At 48.2% G+C, this 19,601-nt stretch overlaps 1 protein-coding gene across 1 annotated transcript; it reads right to left on the bottom strand.

The window, feature by feature from the left end:
- Nucleotides 1-6,363: 6,363 nt before the first annotated feature.
- Nucleotides 6,364-8,160, bottom strand: LOC128577110 (PWWP domain-containing DNA repair factor 3B). Its single transcript, XM_053579126.1, has one exon. The coding sequence runs from the start codon at nucleotides 8,158-8,160 to the stop codon at nucleotides 6,364-6,366; it is 1,797 nt and encodes a 598-aa protein (XP_053435101.1).
- Between the last annotated feature and the right edge of the window lie 11,441 nt (nucleotides 8,161-19,601).

Below are 19,601 nucleotides of genomic sequence, written 5' to 3'. Positions count from 1 at the left end.
TTAGAATAGTACTACACTCTGTGATGCTTCCTCTTAACTTTTTCTTCCTTCTTCTCCTCTCTTCTCCACTTGGAGTGTGATCCACATTGTAGTCTGACAGCTCTGACAGCCTCTTTGGGCTCCCTTTCCACTTTCTCTTCCAGGTGTTTCCTTTGATGAATGTCTTGCATGGGTAATCTGTTGGGTCCCTGCTTCTTGGAGGACCCAAATCAGGCAGTGTGCTAACAACTTTACTTGCCTTTTCCCCATTAGTCTTTCTAGGCAACCTATGAGATAGCATGTGGCATAATTTCCATTTAAAGAAGAGGAACACATGAATTATTTTTAACAGTATCTTTTCAGATGACGGGCTGAGATAGAACTGGACTTGGAGAGCCTGAGTAACATTCCTGGTCAGTGGGGCCTTGCAGGGGGCATCCCCCAAGACTGTGGTGTAGAAAAGCACCAGGGATAAGTTAGAGAGCAGGAGAGGCACCTGATTGAAGACAATTGTGCAACTACTGTGCACAAGAGACAAATTAAAAGCAGGTGCTTGGCATATAGGACTGTGTCTACTACGTGGAGCAGCCATGAATTAAATGAACGTGAGAAAAGGCTCAAACCTGCCACAGTGATGAGGAAACTCAGTTTTCTGATTCATCTGACCTCAGCCAAGGGAGATCTGGGACTCACTAAGAGAATGAAGATGCAGAGTCTCTGCATGTAATTAACTCATGCATCCCATCAGTCAGCCCTGTGGACCGACCACTTCTGTGTGCCCAGCATGGAGATGTGAGTGTAAAGACTCCTGCTCTGATGCAGAGCAGAGAAATAAGGAAATAAATATTTACTACAACTTCAGATGGTTACAAATGCTGTAATGAGAATATAACAGTGAGGTGACACGGTTTTGAGTCAGGGATTATTTTAGGCAGGGTAGTCAAGGAAACTTTCTTGTTGGGTTTGCTGTTGCTGGAAGCCAAGTGCGATCCCAAGTGCAACAGATGATATTTAAAGCCATAGGATTTACTTAGATGGCCTAGGGCAGTGGGTCTCAAACTTGAAGGTGCATGAGAACCACCCAAAGGGCTTATTACCAGGATGCTGTGTCCTACACCAAGATTTCTGATTCAGCAGATCTGGGATGGGGTCCAGGAGTTTACTTTCCCATTAAACCCCCAGAGGATGTCCCACACTTGGAAAATGCCTACCCTTGGGGATGAGCACAGCTGTGAATAGAAGACAGTTGAAAATTAAGCCTAGATTTCAAGTTAGGAGTATGAGGAGGGGCAGATAAGGCAGAAGGAAAAAGGGTAGGATGTGGTGTTCTGGAACCCTGGGGAAGATAGTTTGAAAAAGCAGGAATGATAAGTTCCATCAAGTGTTATTGAAGGATTTCACAGCTGAAAACTGGCAAATGGTATTGGATTTAGGGAGAAAAATGTCATTGGTAGTTTCAGCAGGAGGCACTGCAGTGGCAGGTATAAAGGTAAGCTTTAATCTGGTGGGCTACAAAGCATCTGAAGGGGAAGAGGTGGAGACAGGGAGAGGGAAAAACCCTTCTGGGGAGACTCTAAATGGGGAGAGAAATGGGAGGAAGCTTGACTGGGATGTGGAGTCAAGACAGACTCATGCTTTTTGGAGGTGGGCAACATTAGCACATACTTGTATGACCAGCTGAGGTGACAGGGAGGAGAGGGTGGTAAGTTTGCAGAGAGGAGACCATGAGAATTAGCTAGGTGAGAGAGTGAAAAGACCAATAAAATAGAGCAGGTTTGCTGGGTGGCCTAGGAGTGACCTCGGACCAATGATGCATGTAAAGGGAAACTGGTCAACTTGGTACATCTGTCTGGCCAGATGGGTGTGATATGAGAAGAGGGGAGTGATGAGTGATCACCATGCTGGTGGGATTGGTGATGAGAAGCTGGGAAGCTCCCTAGTGGGAATGACTGAGTGCACAGGACAGACAGGAGGGGTGGGCAGAGAGGGTGCCTGGCATCAGTTATTGGTAGTAGGAAGCAGGGGTATGACCGTGGCTAAGGCCACACAGCTGAAAAAATTTTAGGTGTTTAGAAAGACTGGATGAAGAGAGGCATTGGGTAGGGTATTGGGGGAGGAATTTGTGAGGATCCTGGAGTCCCGAAGAGTCAGGACAGAAATAGTGGTGGTAAAGAAAAGGGATGGAAGATGACAGGGGTGTGCAGGTGACTTCAGTGAAGGGTCATGTATCCTCTAGTCCCATGGCAGGTGCTCAAAGGCAACGGGGCTTGAGAGCAGGGTGGGCACCAATTCTTCCAGTTGGATATAAGTGGTGTGGGAAAGGAATCCACCTGTGCCTGAGAGGGCTGCAGGGCAAACAAGGCTGTCAGGGCATGGAGGCAGCTGGAGGGCATGACAGCCCCTCCCCCTGATTTCCCAGGACATGCATGCTCAAGGAGCAGTGTGAGGTTAATCCAGACATGGGTCTGCATGGGTACAGCATTGTACAGTTGAGTCTGGGCGATGAGAAGCAGCCGGAGAGTGCTGGGCTTCCATGGTTCCTGGGCATCTAAAACACAATGACCTTGGCCTTGATCTTCTTCTGGAAGAGGTAGACAGCCAGTTAGAAGTATCACTTACCTCTGTCAACAGAGTCAAAGGCAGGGAAGTCTTCCTGATTCATGTGGTTTTAAAAAGAAAGAATGGTGGAATGCTATTTTATTGGTAGCGTTTTCAGAGAGACTCTAGATATATTAGTAATGAAACAGGGCAAAACAAAAAGTGAGTCCCATTTTAAACACTTCTCGAATACTGCATTGTATCTGCAATGCTGCGGTGGAGCTAAGAGTTGAGGAGCAAGAGCCATTGATGCTCTGGGCCGAGGAACTGATTGTGGGTGAGGAGGGGTAGTGGTCATGTATAGAGTTGCCAGACAAAATACCAAATACCCAGTTAAATTTGGAAATGCTTGAGACCTGTGATACTAAAAGTAGTCGTCATGAATGGGAAATTCAAATTTAACTGAGCTTTCAGTATTTTTTATTTGCTAAATCTTGTAGTTTTACTCACGTAGTCTGATAGCATGCACTTCAGAGGAATTGGATTTTTTTTTTAAGGGAGGATGAAAGGAGAATGATCTGGAAGCAAGGAAGGCCCTGTACACCTTCAGGTTCTGGATATGTATAAGGAGGATATATGGAATAGCTCTTTGAGAAAGGGCTTAGAGGATATGGGATCCTGGGGTGGGGGTGGAAGCTCTCTATTTCCATGAAAGCAAGCAAGAGAAATAGAAGAAAGTTTTCAGGAATGTCAGAGGGCAGCAAGGCTGGGGTGCAATCTATGGCATGACTGTGGATTCTAGGAATTCACACTGTTCATGCTCATTGCCTTTCCAGGTCTAAGGGCTCCACTCTTTCCTTCTCAGCTCCATGATCCATTGCCAAAGTAAACACACCCACAAATTAAAGAATAAGACCTAGCTTCCATAATGGCACAAGGGATAAAACTAAGCAATGAATCACCACAAAACAAGACAAACAAAACTCCACCATACCTATCAATGCTCTCAATAAATGTGAATGGCTTGAATTCCCCACTAAAGAGGCACAGGCATAAAAACCCAAACCCAACATTTTTGTCTCCAGGAAATGCATATAACTTCTAAGGATAAAAGAAGACTCAGGGTGAAGAGATGGAAAGCAATATTCTAGGCAAATGGAAATCAGAAAAAAAAAATAGCAGAGGTTACAGTCTTATTTGCAGATACAATTGGACTCAAACCAACAAAAATAAAGAAAGACAATGATGGACACTAAATATTGGTCAAGGGAAGTATACAATATGAAGATATTTAAATCATTAACATTTATGCACCAACCTTAATGTTCCTAGATATATAAAATGAACCCTAAATGATCCCATCAAACACCCCCCCCCCACACACACACCCATGACATAGACCCAGGTGAGGGCAATCAGAAAGGCCCCAGCAACTGCTTATGCTGCAAGGGAACTCAGAGTGCACACAGCCATAAATCTACCCACAAACCTCAAATGCTTTTCAGTGACCCAAATTCTAAAAGGAGGTGGATAGAGGTTTGGGGGAGACATGTCATCCTTACTTCAATAAATGACATCCAAGAGACACCAAGTCCCCTTCCTTCCCCCCAAAGCAAGAGACACACCTCGGACCTCTGAAATACTGGGAGAGTTGGGACTTTGGTTTCAAACACAAGCAGTCAGCCTATGAAGCTGATAAATATTTCTTGCCAACAGGATGAAATAGGGCATGCTGTCATGTCAGAAATCAGATTGTCACATGGGTCCCAAGATTCCTATCTCTTTCTATGGAGCCTGAAGTTTCTCTTCTGAGCAGAGCCTTAAACCACACCTCACTTGCTCTCCTAACCTAATACTATGAAAGAATGAATGAATGAATGAGGCAATAAAGAAAATGTTAGAACCAACAGATAAACATGGTCCCTCGAGAAAGCTGAGTTAGGTGACATACTGGACACAGAGAGACATAGTGAATAGAGGGCCCAAGATGTGTTTTCTTGCTGTCTGGTGTCTTGCTCTCCCTCAGGCAGAGTCTAAGGAGGGTCCCATGGGGCCTCATGCAGACAAGACTGGGAAGGCCCTTTCTAACAACAAAGTCCCAGGTTTTCCATATATAACACAGTCAAGCATGAAAGTGAACAAGTGAATATTTATTTAGAACGAGAAGAAAATTGATGACAGCCACACCAGAATTTCCCCAAGCTACTATTTCTTTGGAAGTGTGTTCATATATTTTCTTAGCCACTCCACCTACGTGGTTGTACAATTTCAAGTGTGATGGAGCACAAGTTCAGAGTGAAGGACACGATGGTTTCACTGTGACTCCACACAGCTACTTTGCACATTTTACCCAAACACAATGCCACGTGAACACACAGTGTAGGACAGCACTTGACTGTCTCTCGGAACAAAAAATGCACTTGGTTCGTGTTAAGACCTTCATGTTTATTTTCACATCAAGTTGGAAAAACAAACTAGATTTGCTAACATCTATTCTCAAAAAGCCTCTTGTTTCAAGTTAGTTTAACCATTCACGGGCTTCCCAACTTATCTCTTCATTGCACCTGTTTAATTCTTTTGCAACAAGGGCCACATTTAGCCAGATGGGGGCTGTTTCTACAACCCATTTTCAAATTCCCAGCCCCGGTGCCCCTAGTGCTCTAGCTAGCATTCTGAAATGACTGAGCAGTCTGCGTTTATACCATCGCAACCTGTCAGAGCTAGCCGATGGGTAAGTCGGAAGATAAAGCTTGGCCGGTCTGAGACAAATGAGCATGTTTCAGGGCATACAGGATCCAGGGCAACGTGTTTGCTTTGTGCACTTCACACCAAAGTAGATGGACTGCTGGGCGGTCAGCCCGGCTCTTAGGTGGAGAGCAGCCAGCCTGTGCATGGGATGACTCTAGCTGCCCTCCACATGGGGACAGACAGCTACACAAGAGGAGGTCCAGTCGCTGTCAGGTGCGAGGGCAGCCTGAAGCCTGTCTTAGGAAATTGTCCAGCCATGGAAGAGGAACTGCTCCCATTAATGGAATTTCAGGGGGACACAGAGTCAACGGTCTTGCACAAGGCTAACAAAATGTTTGCTGCACGCTGAGCTGTCACCCACTGACAGCACGCTGAGCTGTCACCCACTGACAGGTGGCCCACCCGCAGGGGGCCAGGGACTTTGCATCTGACTTTCAGCTTGCTTTTGGAAGAGGCATCAGAAGTCAGGTAGTGATAATATATAAGAAAGCATCTCTGCCATTGGATTTAACTCTCAGGGCCACTATTCAAAAAATGTAAATCGGCTTCTAGGGAAAATTCAGGGATCATCTTAAAAGGGAATCTAATGAAAACTTCAATGTATAATATAAAAATATACATTAGGCTTTAAAAATGAGTGTTACTTCACAGCTGATATCAGTGACTTGCCACGTAAAAAATAAATAAATAAACCGGTGTGTGTCCTACATGAAAATGTCAAGTACGGTTAACAGGCATGGTATAAAAATCGAGATTTTTTTTCCCCTGGAACTATCTGGGTAATGACACATCAAAAAGTCAAGGCAAATAAACTGTTTGCAATGTTTTTACAGAACAGCTCCAGGAGAGTTTTGGAAGGAGAAGCGACAATGAACAGTGTGCTGCTGACTGCCCACCAGCCCGCCGACTTTGGTATGAACCACACAAAGCACCAACGCTAGAGATGGATCCAGGACGAGTCATGCACGCGCCCAAACTCTCGAATCTCCAGAACACATTTACTTGCCACAGAGAAGGATGATGACTTTCAGAGATCGGTTTCCGAATGAATTCTAGAGAGGAGGAGGCTGCCTGCTAGGTCAGGGCACAGGAGCGGACCTAATAAGCTCCCCTGCTGGCTGCTGCTTTCTTTCTAGTTTTCCTTAAGATATTCTTGTCAAAGAGCTCTTTCTCGCGGTAATGCACGGGTGGTCCCCGCAGGTACTTCTCTTCTGCTGCCTGGTACTCTAGCCCCTCAAGTGTGGCAATTGCATAAATGATTGCTTCCGGCAGAAGGACTTCCAGAAGGAAGTTGACCTTGTCATCTCTTATCCGAGTCAGCATGGCACGGTCTATGTGTTTGTAGACTTCCTGTAAATGTTTGACCACCACATCCAACTGATCCTCATCCTCCAGGTATGTCTCGATGCAGACCAAGTACCTGTTTGAACTGAGAAATGACGTGAGCCATCTGGACGGTTTCCTGCCTTTCAAGATGTCCAGAAGGTGGTGGTCAGCCCCCTTTCTCTTCACGATGAAGTCCACCAGCTGCTGGTTGGCTCGGTCCCGAGCGGCCCGCATCCGGTCCGGGAGAATTCTCTTGCAGGGCCTCTTCCCGCGCGGGGAGGCCTCCTCCTCGGAATCCTCCAGGTCTGCGTAATTCACCTTTGGAAATTCAATCTCCAGGTCCCCCTCTTGGACGGCTTTCCTCATCGGGTAGCTGACGTCAGCAGCGTAGTAGTGGAGGAAGGAGCCAGCAAAAGAGCCGCGGGCGAGTCCCTCTCGGTAGTGGGAGATCAGGGAGAGGCACCAGTTGACGCTCTGCCTGTACTCCTTCTCGGCTCTCTTCAGTAGCTTCTCCTTCTCTTTACCATCCAGGGGCTTTAGTCTCCGAAGAGGGACGCGGATGCCGCTCTTCTCAGGGCGCAGGTTTGCCTCAATCGGGAGCACCCTGGCGGTCTTCTCTGCCTTGCTGACACTCTTTACCACCGCCGGCCAAAACGGAAGGTCTTGAAATTTAAACCAGACCATGGTTCCTGTTTCAATGGGACACGGCTCCGGCTGGGATGCAATCCTGGAGGGTCGCCCCCGTCGTTTACCGCCAGCTGTTTTAAGAGCAGTGATGGGCTTAGTAGGCTTTGGGTGAGGCTCTTGCAGTCCCTTCTCCAAACGTGGCACTTGAAGCTTCCTCTTCCTCTCCGCAAGACGGAGCGAGTACCGCCGCCTCGGGGGCGGGGGTGTGCGGGCTGCTGTGGCACCTTCCAGGCCCAGCTCCCCCGCACCCTCTGCAGGTGGCTCAGTGCTCCCTGCACAGTCTGAGCATGCAGAGGAGGCAGCCAGGGCCTTCCAGTAGGTGTCCTGTGCCTCTCTGTCCAGAGCTGTGGGCACAGTGGGGACCAGCCCCGGTGGCCTAGATGGAGCCACCTGTTGGTCTTCAGCACATGCATCCTCCTCCCCGATTGGGGGACGTGAGGACACAGCTGTGGAGGTGTCTGCCTTTGTCTTGCCCTCTTCCTCACCCTCGTGCTCCCAAAGTGTCAGGAAATCTCGGTGGGCACTGGCGCTGTGGGATGCCTTTGTCTGAGTGTCTCCTATGGTAGGAGTGACGGCTGTGCGCACCTGTGACGCACCACGGTGCACACCCTCCTTGCTCTCTGAACGCACCAACAGTGACCCCGGGTCTTCACGTTTGCCAGGACCCCTCCCTGACTTCCCCTTGCGTTTCCGACGCTTTCTACGAGGGGGGCGCCTGGCTCGCCTTGCTGGCACCTTCTGGGATGGCGCAGTGGTCTCCTGCGCATCTGGTTTTCTCTGATTCAGAATCTCCAGAGCCACTTTCAGGGCTCTTCTGTAGCACTCTTCCTGTTGGGGCGCAGCTCTGCCCTTTGACTGCACCACTGCTGTGGAGGAGGCCATGGCTTCAATTTTAGACTTAGTTAGGGGCTGCACATCTGTGCCCTTCACCTTAACTTTTTCATCTGCCGAGAGGATTTGAACTGCTAGAGAAAATGGACCCTTCTGCTTATTTTCCAGTGAAGCCCCAGATCTGGACAAAACCCTTGCTGGCCATAAGCGGCCTTTCCAATTGCAGAGGACATACTCAGAGTCCATGATGACGTGCGTCGCGGGGGAAGAGGTCACTAAGAGAGGCTGAGGCGTTCGGCTGCCCTGCCCGCTGCTACCGCAGCTCCGGCCTGAGACCTCCTGTGCCTTCGCACTCAGGGGTTTGCAGCCCGCGTGGTCGTCTCCCTGCACCGGGATCTCCCAGAGATGCTGGAGCTCGAGTTTTCAGTGCACGATACTGGAGTGTACTGGAGGGCAGAAAGGAAAAGGAGACGTGAGACAGAAAAACTCCCGTTGCTGAGAGCAGAGGCACCGTGCAATCGCAATGAGACTGATAAGAGATGGATGGGGCGAGGAAACACAACAGGTGAGTTTGATGGGGACTGGTAAGTGGCAAGGGTTTGGGGAAAAATACAGAGGGGCCCTGGGTGTCTTGGAACACTCCCAGCCAGTCGAGTCCTAGTTGTAACGAGTGAACACTGAGGAACACATCTACGAGAGGGAGGGGTGTGTCCTGTCAGGGACCCCGTTTTTCTTGTGGGATGTTCTCTGCCTTTTGGCTCCCTCGGGCTTCAGCCTATGGGAAAGCTTTCTTGTTTTTCCTTTCTAGGGTGCTAGTGCTGCTCTGCGCACCGCAGGAAGCCTGAGGCCATCTCCTGGGTACAGACGATAGGTGTCAGCATGGTGACATGTGCAAGGGCATGAGCTGAGAAGCCAGAGACCATGAGAGTCATGCTGACGATGGCTGGCTGTCGTGGTCCTTGAGGTGCTGCAGCACTGGTCACTGGCTGTGACCTGCACCTCTGTGTTGTGGCTTAAAACTTGGCCTCCCAAACACCATGCCTGCAATTCTTGGCATGAAAACAAGTGTCTGCAGAGCCCTGGGGTGCAAAGAAACCCACAACCCACGTTCCCATGCAAAATGGCTACAAATGGATGTTCCGTCAATGGGCAAGTCTTACCCAATTTCTCATGCACCAACTGCCTGTGGGCACACCCTTCTCTTCGCTTGCTGTCTCTCAGGCGCACTGTCCTCCCGGGGGCTGAACGGTGCTGAACGTAGATACCCAGGATCCGGGCACCACGAACGTCAATCTGGAAAATGCAAAACAGATACAAAGTTAAGCCAAGTAAGTGGGGATAGATTTGTCATGTTCCGTCCCCAGTTCCCTTATCCTTGCCCTTTTGAAACACAGCGGACATCTCAATGTCATCCATAAAGTCATGTCGTGTTGGTTTTCTTCCTTCCTTTGCAGTTCAGAATGCTGCCACATTATGCTACTTTGTGGATGCCAGTCTTGTCCTATTTCAGAACAGAGGGGACTATTCCCTGGGTGACAGCACCAGCCTTGGACACAATATGAGTGGTTTGCGTGTGTGTGGAACCGAGATGAGGTTTCTAATGTTGCTGCATCTTTCCAATTCACAGTAACATTCAGTGTGCTTGCAGAGAATATAAAATGCACAGAAAGATTCATGAAAGGGGCAGCATGTTACAGATGGTCACTCTTCACAGGACGACGCGTATCCCTGCAACACATTACCCCCGCATTCACGTGCTCACATACGTGTACATGGCACGTTAAACTAGAGTTGCTGCCATAAGGGACTTGGGAACAGTGTCCCGTGAGTGCCCATTCTCTTGCAGCATTTCTGTGATCGGGTCACAGCAAGGTTTCCCAGGTGTCCACGCTTTATTTAATGAGCTCTCCCACTTCACGGAAGTGTGTGCTGCAGAAGATGAGATTATTCCTGCAATCCTTCTCTTCCCACCTCCTTACCCCAAATCCTCTTCATATTCTCTACTTGTCTCTAATCTTATGCAATATATATTATATCTGATTTACATATTTTAGCTCAGCCTTCATGGACTTCAAATTGTAAATATCATGGCGTGAAAGGTCATTTCTTAATAAGTGCACGTGTGTGTCTAGTTCACCCACACCTGTAGGTGTAAGATGAATGTACAGTGATAACGAAATACACATACTTTGGGGGACACCCTGCACAAAGTCTGGGCTTAGGACTGTGTGATCACACAGCTTTGGCACTCTCTGCCTTAGAGAACTTACAGAACGGGGCTCTTAAGCGCAGGTATTAGCTGAGGATACAGAACAGGGAGAAGGGATCACACGTGACTCAGCTGCTTGTCTCCCCTCTAATCCCCAGCGTAACTCCCCACATCCCAAGTACAGATGCACGCACATCCTCCCAACTGCAGGCACAAATTCTCTCTCTCTCTCTTGCTCTCACACTCTCTCTCTCTCTCACACACACACACACACATGCGAGGCAGGGTCACAAGTTAGAAACCAAGGTGCCTGGCATGGATGCATATAACCCACACTCACTCACTCCACACATCCCTGCCAATGTTTCTGCCTGCAGTGGGAAAGGAATTTTCTGCTCCATTTGGTTCCTTATTTTAAACACATATGTGGAAATTCTATGATACTTAAAATTGCACCATAGGAACTATATTAAGCATCAGTTGTCCAATTACCCAGGAATGCTTACTGCAAACTCAGGATTCCACACGCCCCAGAATCTTTATGCTACTTACACACGTACACTGCTATAAAATATTTAAACGCCTTCAAAGTGTTCACAGCCTATTTGGATGTTCTTTTTTTTTTTTTATTAAATCATAGCTGTGTACATCAATATGATCATGGGTACTCACATTCGGTTACATCTCCTCGAATTACTTTCAGTGATAATTATGCTGTCCATTACAGATATATTTCTGATTACAAAAGAGCCATACATCCTTAGGAGAGATAGTCAGAAGGGAAGTATGTTAAATAAAAGTATTAAATATTCCTCTCACCCCATATTTTGCCCCATTCCTTACATGTACCGATCCAGAGAAAATTTCAGTCACAACATCTGGTTAGCTACCAATTAAGTATAAATTACATAGTTTATGTAAATTGCACATTCACATGGACAACACCGTCTTATCACAGGGCATGGAAGGCTGTGGTTGCAAAGCAAAAAGGAGAGGAAGGAGGATGGAAGTGGGTTTGTGAGGGGAGATGGTATTTTTGAGTCATGTTGAAAATGCTACACAGAAGACACATTTATTTACATATTCTCACACAACATCAAAGTATTACTGAAAAGACTAAGGATACAGTGCAATCACTTATTGCACACAAGTGAACGAAAGGACAGGAAGTTTAGTGAAACTGTGCCATGCAGAATAGAATCCAGAGGGAACGTTTCTGAAATGTTCTTGGAGGAATGGTTTTTATTGACCAAAGGCTATATTCATTGTTAAATTGTGTCACCAACCACATAAGAGGTCGTCATTCTGAGTCCAAGAAGAAAGGCGGGAAGCGACAGTGGAGAATTTTCCAAAATAAGGGAAACTCTCCAGCTGCATGTTTCAATGTGTCAGCTAACTGACTGTAAAACACACACACACACACACACACACACACACACACACACACGGAGGCCTAGGTCTATCAGAGTAACACTACCAGAATCCAAAGTGAAAGGGACACCTTGAAGGGAAAGAGTAAAACAACAAATGTCATTATCGGGCAGTGTCCTCTACCTTTTTCGTTTTTAATGAGGGACAACCTGATACAATGATGTGGAGGCCACAAGAAGGGTAAAAGGGAAGGATGTGATAATGAAGGGGGCACAGTGGCATGCAGCAGAGGCCCCCCGACGCTTAGACAAGCCTGGACAGATATGGGGGCCTGACGGCCCTTGAGATGGGAGGTGACCCTCAGGTGCCTGGTCTCCATTGCAAAGGGGGCTGCCCTTTCTGATCTAGAACAAGGTTCCTAGAGGAGGTCAGGGAGGAGACTCGTGCGACCTGAGCCCCTGGCAGTGTCCTGGGAGACCAGCAGCTCCTGCTCTAGGGCCAGGATCCACCGGTGGCCTCCATCAGACCGGACCTCTTAGCAAAGCCACACCTGGGTCAACCCTGCTGGTGCTGGTCTTTCTTCAGGGATGTGGTGAAAGGAGTGCTTGGAATTTGGTGAAAATACATTATGGACCCTGTCTCCCTACGACCAAGACATGTCCCTATTGGGGAACTTTATTGGTGTCACCCTGATTGGTATAGCCTTGGAAGGGAAGGCATAGCTGGTCCTCCTCCCTCCTGACCATCTGTCCCCTTACAAAGACCCCAGCCAACAGACCCACAGGAGATGGTGAAGGCACAGTGGGGCTGGCAGGTCCCAGTCCCAGAAGCACAGAGCTTAGCATCAGTGTACAAGAGCATGTCATATACAGCACATCCTGTAAGGAAAATCTTTAGAAATATAATCAACAGACAAAAAGCCACGTCCATAACATTGGCTTCCAAATATACAACCACACATGGCAGAACCATATCTCTGCTAAGGGGTTTCTATTTGCTACTTAAAGAATGAGGAAGTAGTCGTCCATGTGCTTAATGTAATATACCTAACTGTCGTTTGTGGCTTGACGACAGGAATTTATCTGCTAGAGAAGATGTGTCAGCTACCCAAGATGAACATGTCACCAGCCCTGGGCTGTTCAGGGCTACATCAGACCTTCCAGTCCTGCCATCTTGTGTCATCATCCGCTGACTTTGAACTTCTCACTCCAGTGTACACATAAGAGCTTCTTACGATGGGGAGGTGTAAATGAATAAATTTATATCATTAAGGGAACATCTGACAATCATTTAGGTTCAGAAAGACTTGAGGACTGGTTCTTTACAGAATCAGATGACAGTCCTCTCACCAAACAGGTGTCCCCTTGGGGACACTAAGCCAGGACTGGCAGATGACACGACTCCACCTCCCCAGCCTCCCTTTCGTGAGGAGCTGCAAGGCTTTCTGACAATCACCAGGGATTAGAGCCCTTGATGTCAAACTGGGGCCACTCCCTTGGGCTCCCAACACACCTGTACACACACTCACACACACTCACACTCACAGTGATAGCAGACACCTACTAGGCTTGGTGTTTCTACAGTTACTCCAGCCCTCCGGTCTGTAATATCCTTGTGAAATGTGTCTGCCTCCAGGAAAGAATGCCTTATCCACGTTGCCATAGAGACCAGAGTGTCCTCAGACAGGTTCTCCTTGACGTTAGCTTTCTATGGAAACCAGGAAGTGCAAATGCGTCCTCAGGGGCACAGCGTTGATCTCGGTCTCAGTCACTCACACCCTTCCCAGTCCAGTGAGTGGACGAATGAATGATGTATTAGAGACAGTGTTCTAAATCATCCATGGAACAGGCATTGGAGGTAGGAGACTGCCACAAAATGGGCTGTGGAGGAAGGCAAGTAAAAGGCAAACAGGTTCTGTGCCCCCTGAGACACCAGGGCTCAGGATCCAGGTCCTGGCAAGGACCACCTTTCATGCTGCCAGAGTGCACAGGGCCACTGATACTTTGGTGCAGGTGGCATCAGGCACTCTTGGTCACCTCATCGTGACCTGCAGAGGAGGAAACCTGTGACGATAAAGCCCCCACAGTCCAGAGGACAGGTAGGCCAAAAGTCAGGCTGTGGCAGGAACAAAGGACCCTGGGTCTCCACTGGGTGGGCAGCACACAGAGGTCCCTGTGAAGAGAAATGACCCCACAAAGTGCCTATGGCCCACGGCGATAGGGAGGTAGGGATGCCCTGTCACCTCTGGGATCTGTGCTCAGCATGTACTGTTCAAACCACGGGTCCCTGCTTAGTCTGCTCAGAGGTAGGTCTCTTGTCACCCGGGTACACAGCACATTTACGCCCAGTCTCGCAGTCAGCCAAGCTACCAGACACGGAGCTGCACTTCCACGCAGCTCTTCCTCCCATTAATGAGCTAGAGCTCGACCTGCAGTGGTCATCTCAGGCAGGGACAAGCTGGAAACTGGCCCTCGGGAAGGAGGGTGCAGTTCCCATCCCCAGGGTTTTGCCACGGCTGTGCGGCCAATATGCCCCCTCCCGGCTGATTTCAAGCCCCCAGCCTCAGCTGCCTGAATGCTCAGTTGGAGACTGATGCCCAGAATCAGCTCCCACGAGATGAAGCCTGAGACAGCCCAGCACAACACTGGACCCAGAAGCTGTAGAGCAAGACTCAGCCACTGCAGTCCGCGTGCCACAAGGGGAGGGCCAAGTGGGGACTCCACCTATACCTGTGCGCCAACCAAGTGAAGGGGTTCCTAGTGTGGTGGCGACTCAGTTACCCCTGCAGACCTGCCGTCTAGCCTGGCTACTTCCCCAGGGAGGGCAAAGAGGGAGCTGTATTTCCCGCAACCTTTTGAAATCACAGAGACTTTCCCAAAGACAGATGTGGGTGTGACTCTGAGCTCTGCCTCTCAGCAGCCTGGGGATTTCACAGTGTGCCCTAGCGTCTGTGCTCCCTAGCTTCCACCTTGGACAAAGAGTTGATTAATCATCACCAAAGAAACAGGTTTTCAGGAGTGCCTAAATGTTCATCTCAGGAACCCTGTCCGGGGCTTCACTGTGACTCTTCCTTTCCCAAGTCAGTGTGTGAGTGCAGAACGGCCTGGCGAACTGCACTGCAAAGGGCACATTGCAAGAGGGCGAATGAGGAAGCAGGTAGGAAAACCCACTCCCTCCCATTCAGGCAGACATTACAGAGGCTCGCAAACATGTCAAGCCTTGTCGCACGTTTCAGTACTTGTTTTCAAAGCATAGATTTATTTATTTTTATTTTCTTGGGACAGAGTCTCACTATGTCGCCCTCGGTAGAGTGCCGTGGCGTCACACGGCTCACAGCAACCTCCAACTCTTGGGCTTAGGCGATTCTCTTGCCTCAGCCTCCCAAGTAGCTGGGACTACAGGCGCCCGCCACAATGCCCGGCTATTTTTTTGTTGCAGTTGTTTAGCTTGCCAGGGCCTGGTTCGAACCCACCACCCTCGTTACGTGGCTTGCACTGTATCCATTGTGCATCGGGCGCCGAGCCCATACATTTATTTATTTCACATAGCATATTTACATGTAAGCAGAAATGGGCTAAATATTAAGTGAAAACATTTAAAAATTGCTTGCTCGGGTTTTCTTTAAAAACACTTGACGGTTTCACCGCATTGGTCTAACGACTGTTATGTTTCTTAAGTTAAAAATTATTTATTGAAGCGAAATTCACAACACCCGAAACGAGCATTGAATGCATATCACTCAGCAGCACTCGGGGGGTTCAGAACATTGTGCTATCATCACCTCCGTCTCTCACATTTTCATCCGTCCCAAAGGAAGCCCTGTGCCCGGTAAGCAGTCACTCCTAATTCTCACATCCCCACAGTCCCCTGCAGCCACTAATCTCCGTACTCGGGTCTCTTCCGTCTATTGCTGTTGGAAGCAGGGATGCTAATGGACATCCATGCTCACATATTTTTTGAGAACCTGTTTCTAATGCCTTGAGGTATATAACTGGGAGTGCAAGGCCTTTGTCATGTGGGAATTATATGTTTAACTTTTGCGGGAACCACCAATCTGCTGTCTACCATGTCTATACTTCTTTAAGCTCCCACCAGCAATGGACAAGGCTTCCAATTTCTCCACATTCTCAATGGCAACTATTTTGTTCCTTGTTTAAAAATTGTAGACATTGGAGTTCAGTTTAACTGCTATTGGTGATATTGATTTTCATTTCCCTACTGACTAATGGCGGTGACCCATGGTGTGACCATTGGCCATTCGGATATCCTTTTTGGAGAAATGTATAGTCCGATCCTTTACGGATTTATATCATTTTTCTTGTGGTTGCTTGGGAGTGTAAGGAAGTGTATTCTTTACATACTCTGCATTCTAGGCCCTCACCAGATGTGTCTGTAATTTGCTACTTCCTCCCATCTCCAGGGTATCTTTTCATTCTGTCCATGGTGCCCTTTGACACAGAAACTATTTGAAGGTAGTCAGATTGGTAAAGTCGGAAAGCACAGTGGTGGCCTTCAGGCGATGGGGGGAGGTGGGAATGGAGAGTTACTGTTTAATGGGGAAAGAGTTTGAGTTTGGGAAGGTGGAAAAGTTCTTGAGACGGTTGGTAGTGATGGCGGAATATACTTAGTGAAAATTGAAAATACCCCAAAGTGGTAAAAATGGTAACTTTCATGCTATACATAGTTTGTGGCAATAAAAACAAACGGAAAACACAAGCATAAATATTGTTGTTCAGAATGTATACAACACATCAAAACTACTGTAAGACAGTGATCCAAAGCAATCGAAAACACTCAAGGCACAAAGACATTCTAATGCAATGGAAATTCAAATGGCCAAGGGAAAGGAACTCAGTCTTGGAGTTCTCTGGGGAAAAGTAAAGGAAGACCCCACACACATGTTAATTTACACCCACTCAAATGGTGACACTAAGGAACCTACTATATTGTGTTGGTGAGAGTATGTAACCCGGGGAAGCAAGTCTGATGTTGGACGGTACCTTGGAAACGACAGGGAAATATGGAATATTCCCCCGGCCCATGACACGGCAACTGCACCCCCTCACATTGCATACAACTTTTGTTTTTTTTTTTTTTTTTTTGGAGAGACAGAGTCTCACTGTACCGTCCTCGGGTAGAGTGCCGTGGCGTCACATGGCTCACCGCAACCTCTAACTCTTGGGTTTACGCAATTCTCTTGCCTCAGCCTCCAGAGCAGCTGGGCCTACAGACACCCGCCACAACGCGCGGCTATTTTTTTGTTGCAGTTTGGCCGGGGCTGGGTTTGAACCCGCCACCCTCGGCATATGGGGCCGGCGCCCTACTCACTGAGCCACAGGCGCCGCCCTGCATACAACTTTTGGAACAAACGCCACACATTGGACTGCTCAAAGCATCGTGGCTTAGAAAGGGCCTAAACTGTTAAGATTTCAGCCTTCCACAGACAAACAGGGGACGCCTACTGTGTGGAGCAGCACACATGGCAAACGACACAATAAGAAAACAGCAGGAGGAATCACACTACCAAACCTGAGACTGTACTATAAATCGATAGTGATCAAAACAGCATGGTATTGGCACAAAAACAGAGAAGTAGATGTCTGGAACAGACTAGAGAACCAAGAGATGAATCCAGCTACTTACCGTTATTTGATCTTTGACAAGCCAATTAAAAACATTCAGTGGGGAAAAGATTCCCTATTTAACAAATGCTGCTGGGCGAACTGGCTGGCAACCTGTAGAAGAATGAAACTGGACCCACACCTTTCACCATTAACTAAGATTGACTCTCACTGGACTAAATATTTAAACTTAAGACAGGAAACTATAAAAATACTTGAAGAAAGTGCAGGGAAAACTCTTGAAGGAATCGGCCTGGGTGAATATTTTATTGAAGAGGACTCCCCAGGCAATTGAAGCAGTATCAAAAATACACTACTGGGACCTGATCAAACTAAAAAGCGTCTGCACAGCCAAGAACACAGTAAGTAAAGCAAGCAGACAGCTCTCAGAATGGGAGAAGATATTTCCAGGTTATACCTCCGATAAAGGTCTAATAACCAGAATCCACAGAGAACTCAAACGTATTAGCAAGAAAAGAACATGTGATCCCAACTCAGGGTTGGCAAGGGACTTGAACAGAAACTTCTCTAAAGAAGATAGACACACGATCTACAGACACATGAAAAAAAAGCTCATCATCCTTAATCATCAGAGAAATGCAAATCAAAACTACTTTGAGATATCACCTAACCCCAGTAAGAGTAGCACACATAACAAAATCCCAAAACCAGAGATGTTGGCGTGGATGTGGAGAATAGGGCACACTTCTACACTGCTGGTGGGAATGCTCACTAATATGTTCCTTCTGGAAGGATGTTTGGAGAATACTTAGAGACCTAAAAATAGACCTGCCATTCGATCCTATAATTCCCTTACTAGGTTTATACCCAGAAGACCAAAAATCACAATATAACAAAATCAAATATACCAGAATGTTTATTGCAGCCCAATTCATAATTACTAAGTCATGGAAGAAGCCCAAGTGCCCATCGACCCACGAATGGACTAGCAAACTGTGGTACATGTATACCATGGAATATTATGCAGCCTTAAAGAAAGATGGAGACTTTGCCCCTTTCATGTTTACATGGATGGCGCTGGAACATATACTATTGTTAGCAAAGTATCTCAGGAATGGAAGAAAAAGTATCCAATGTACTCAGCCCTACTATGAGGCTAAATTATAGCTTTCACATGAAGGCTATAACCCAACTATAGCACAAGACTATGGGGAAAGGGCCAAGGAAGGGGAAGGGAGGGGGGAAGTTAGGGTAGAGGGAGGGTAATGGGTGGGGCCACACCTACGGTGCATCTTAGAATGGGTACAGGCGAAACTTACTAAAGGCAGAATACAAATGTCTATATACAATAACTGAGAAAATGCCATGAAGGCTACGTTGAACAGTTTGATGAGAATATTTCAGAACGTATATGAAACCAGCACATTGTACCCCTTGATTGCACTAATGTACACAGCTATGATTTAACAATAATAAAAAAAGAAAGAAAGAAAGAAAGAAAGGAAAGAAAAATGAAAGGTGGGAGTCTGCAGGGGACGATGTTTGCTCCGCGTTCTCAATATTAACAAGAGCAGCCCCTGCACTACAAGAGCCCTGCCCATAAGTCCACCGGCAAAAACTGGCGCACGTGGGTGGACGAGCTCCAAGGGGATGCAAAGCAGGGCAGGGGAAAGAAAAGCAGGACGGGCACCTACCGGAACACAGGCTCTGCAGGGGACACACTGTGCAGCTGGCGAGAAAGTGGCGGAATCCGGCCTAGAACAGGATGACATCTCCACGTGAGAAGCCGTGCCAGGGAGGATGAGGGTACGGGGGCGGGTGCCCAGAGCACACAGGCAAACCTTCAGGGTGATGGCTTCTCCTGGGCGGGGGGTCGGGGGGTGAAGAGGGAGCGGGCCGCAAGGAGCCAGGAGGCGAGGGCTGGGGTGTGGGCCCTTCTCCCTCCTCTTGGATCCTTCCGGGACACTCCCCAGGGTGAGGAGCTGGCTGGGGACCTGAGGAGCCAAGTCCGGGGTCACAGCAGGGGTGGGTCCTGGAAGTGGAGGGCCGTTCTGTGCCCGGCTAGGCCCCGCTTCCGCGCACGCGGTCCTGGCCAATCATCCAGGCGGGCTGCTCCTGCGCAGTCCTGGCCTCCGAGGGGCGCCTCTGTGACGCCTAGCGGAGGTCATCCGGGTCCTGTGGGGGGCGCTGTCGGGTTCGGTGTGCTGAGGCACCACCTCGCGTGAGGCGGGGCTGGCGGGGATGGGGGTCCCCGTGGCCACCAGGGACTAGGGTTTGGACCTAGGCAAGGGTGGGCCAAGGCTGATCTCTGAGGAGATGTCCCTGTCGTC

Source organism: Nycticebus coucang, chromosome X (genome assembly GCF_027406575.1).
Source record: "Nycticebus coucang isolate mNycCou1 chromosome X, mNycCou1.pri, whole genome shotgun sequence".
In the NCBI taxonomy this organism is placed as follows: domain Eukaryota; kingdom Metazoa; phylum Chordata; class Mammalia; order Primates; family Lorisidae; genus Nycticebus; species Nycticebus coucang.
Note: the sequence above shows the minus strand (reverse complement) of the source record. Positions and strands in the feature narration are given on the sequence as shown.

Bases quoted from the DNA above. Each gene is read 5' to 3' on its own strand.
- LOC128577110 (XM_053579126.1), bottom strand. From the start codon at position 8,160: ATGGCCTCCTCCACAGCAGTGGTGCAGTCAAAGGGCAGAGCTGCGCCC.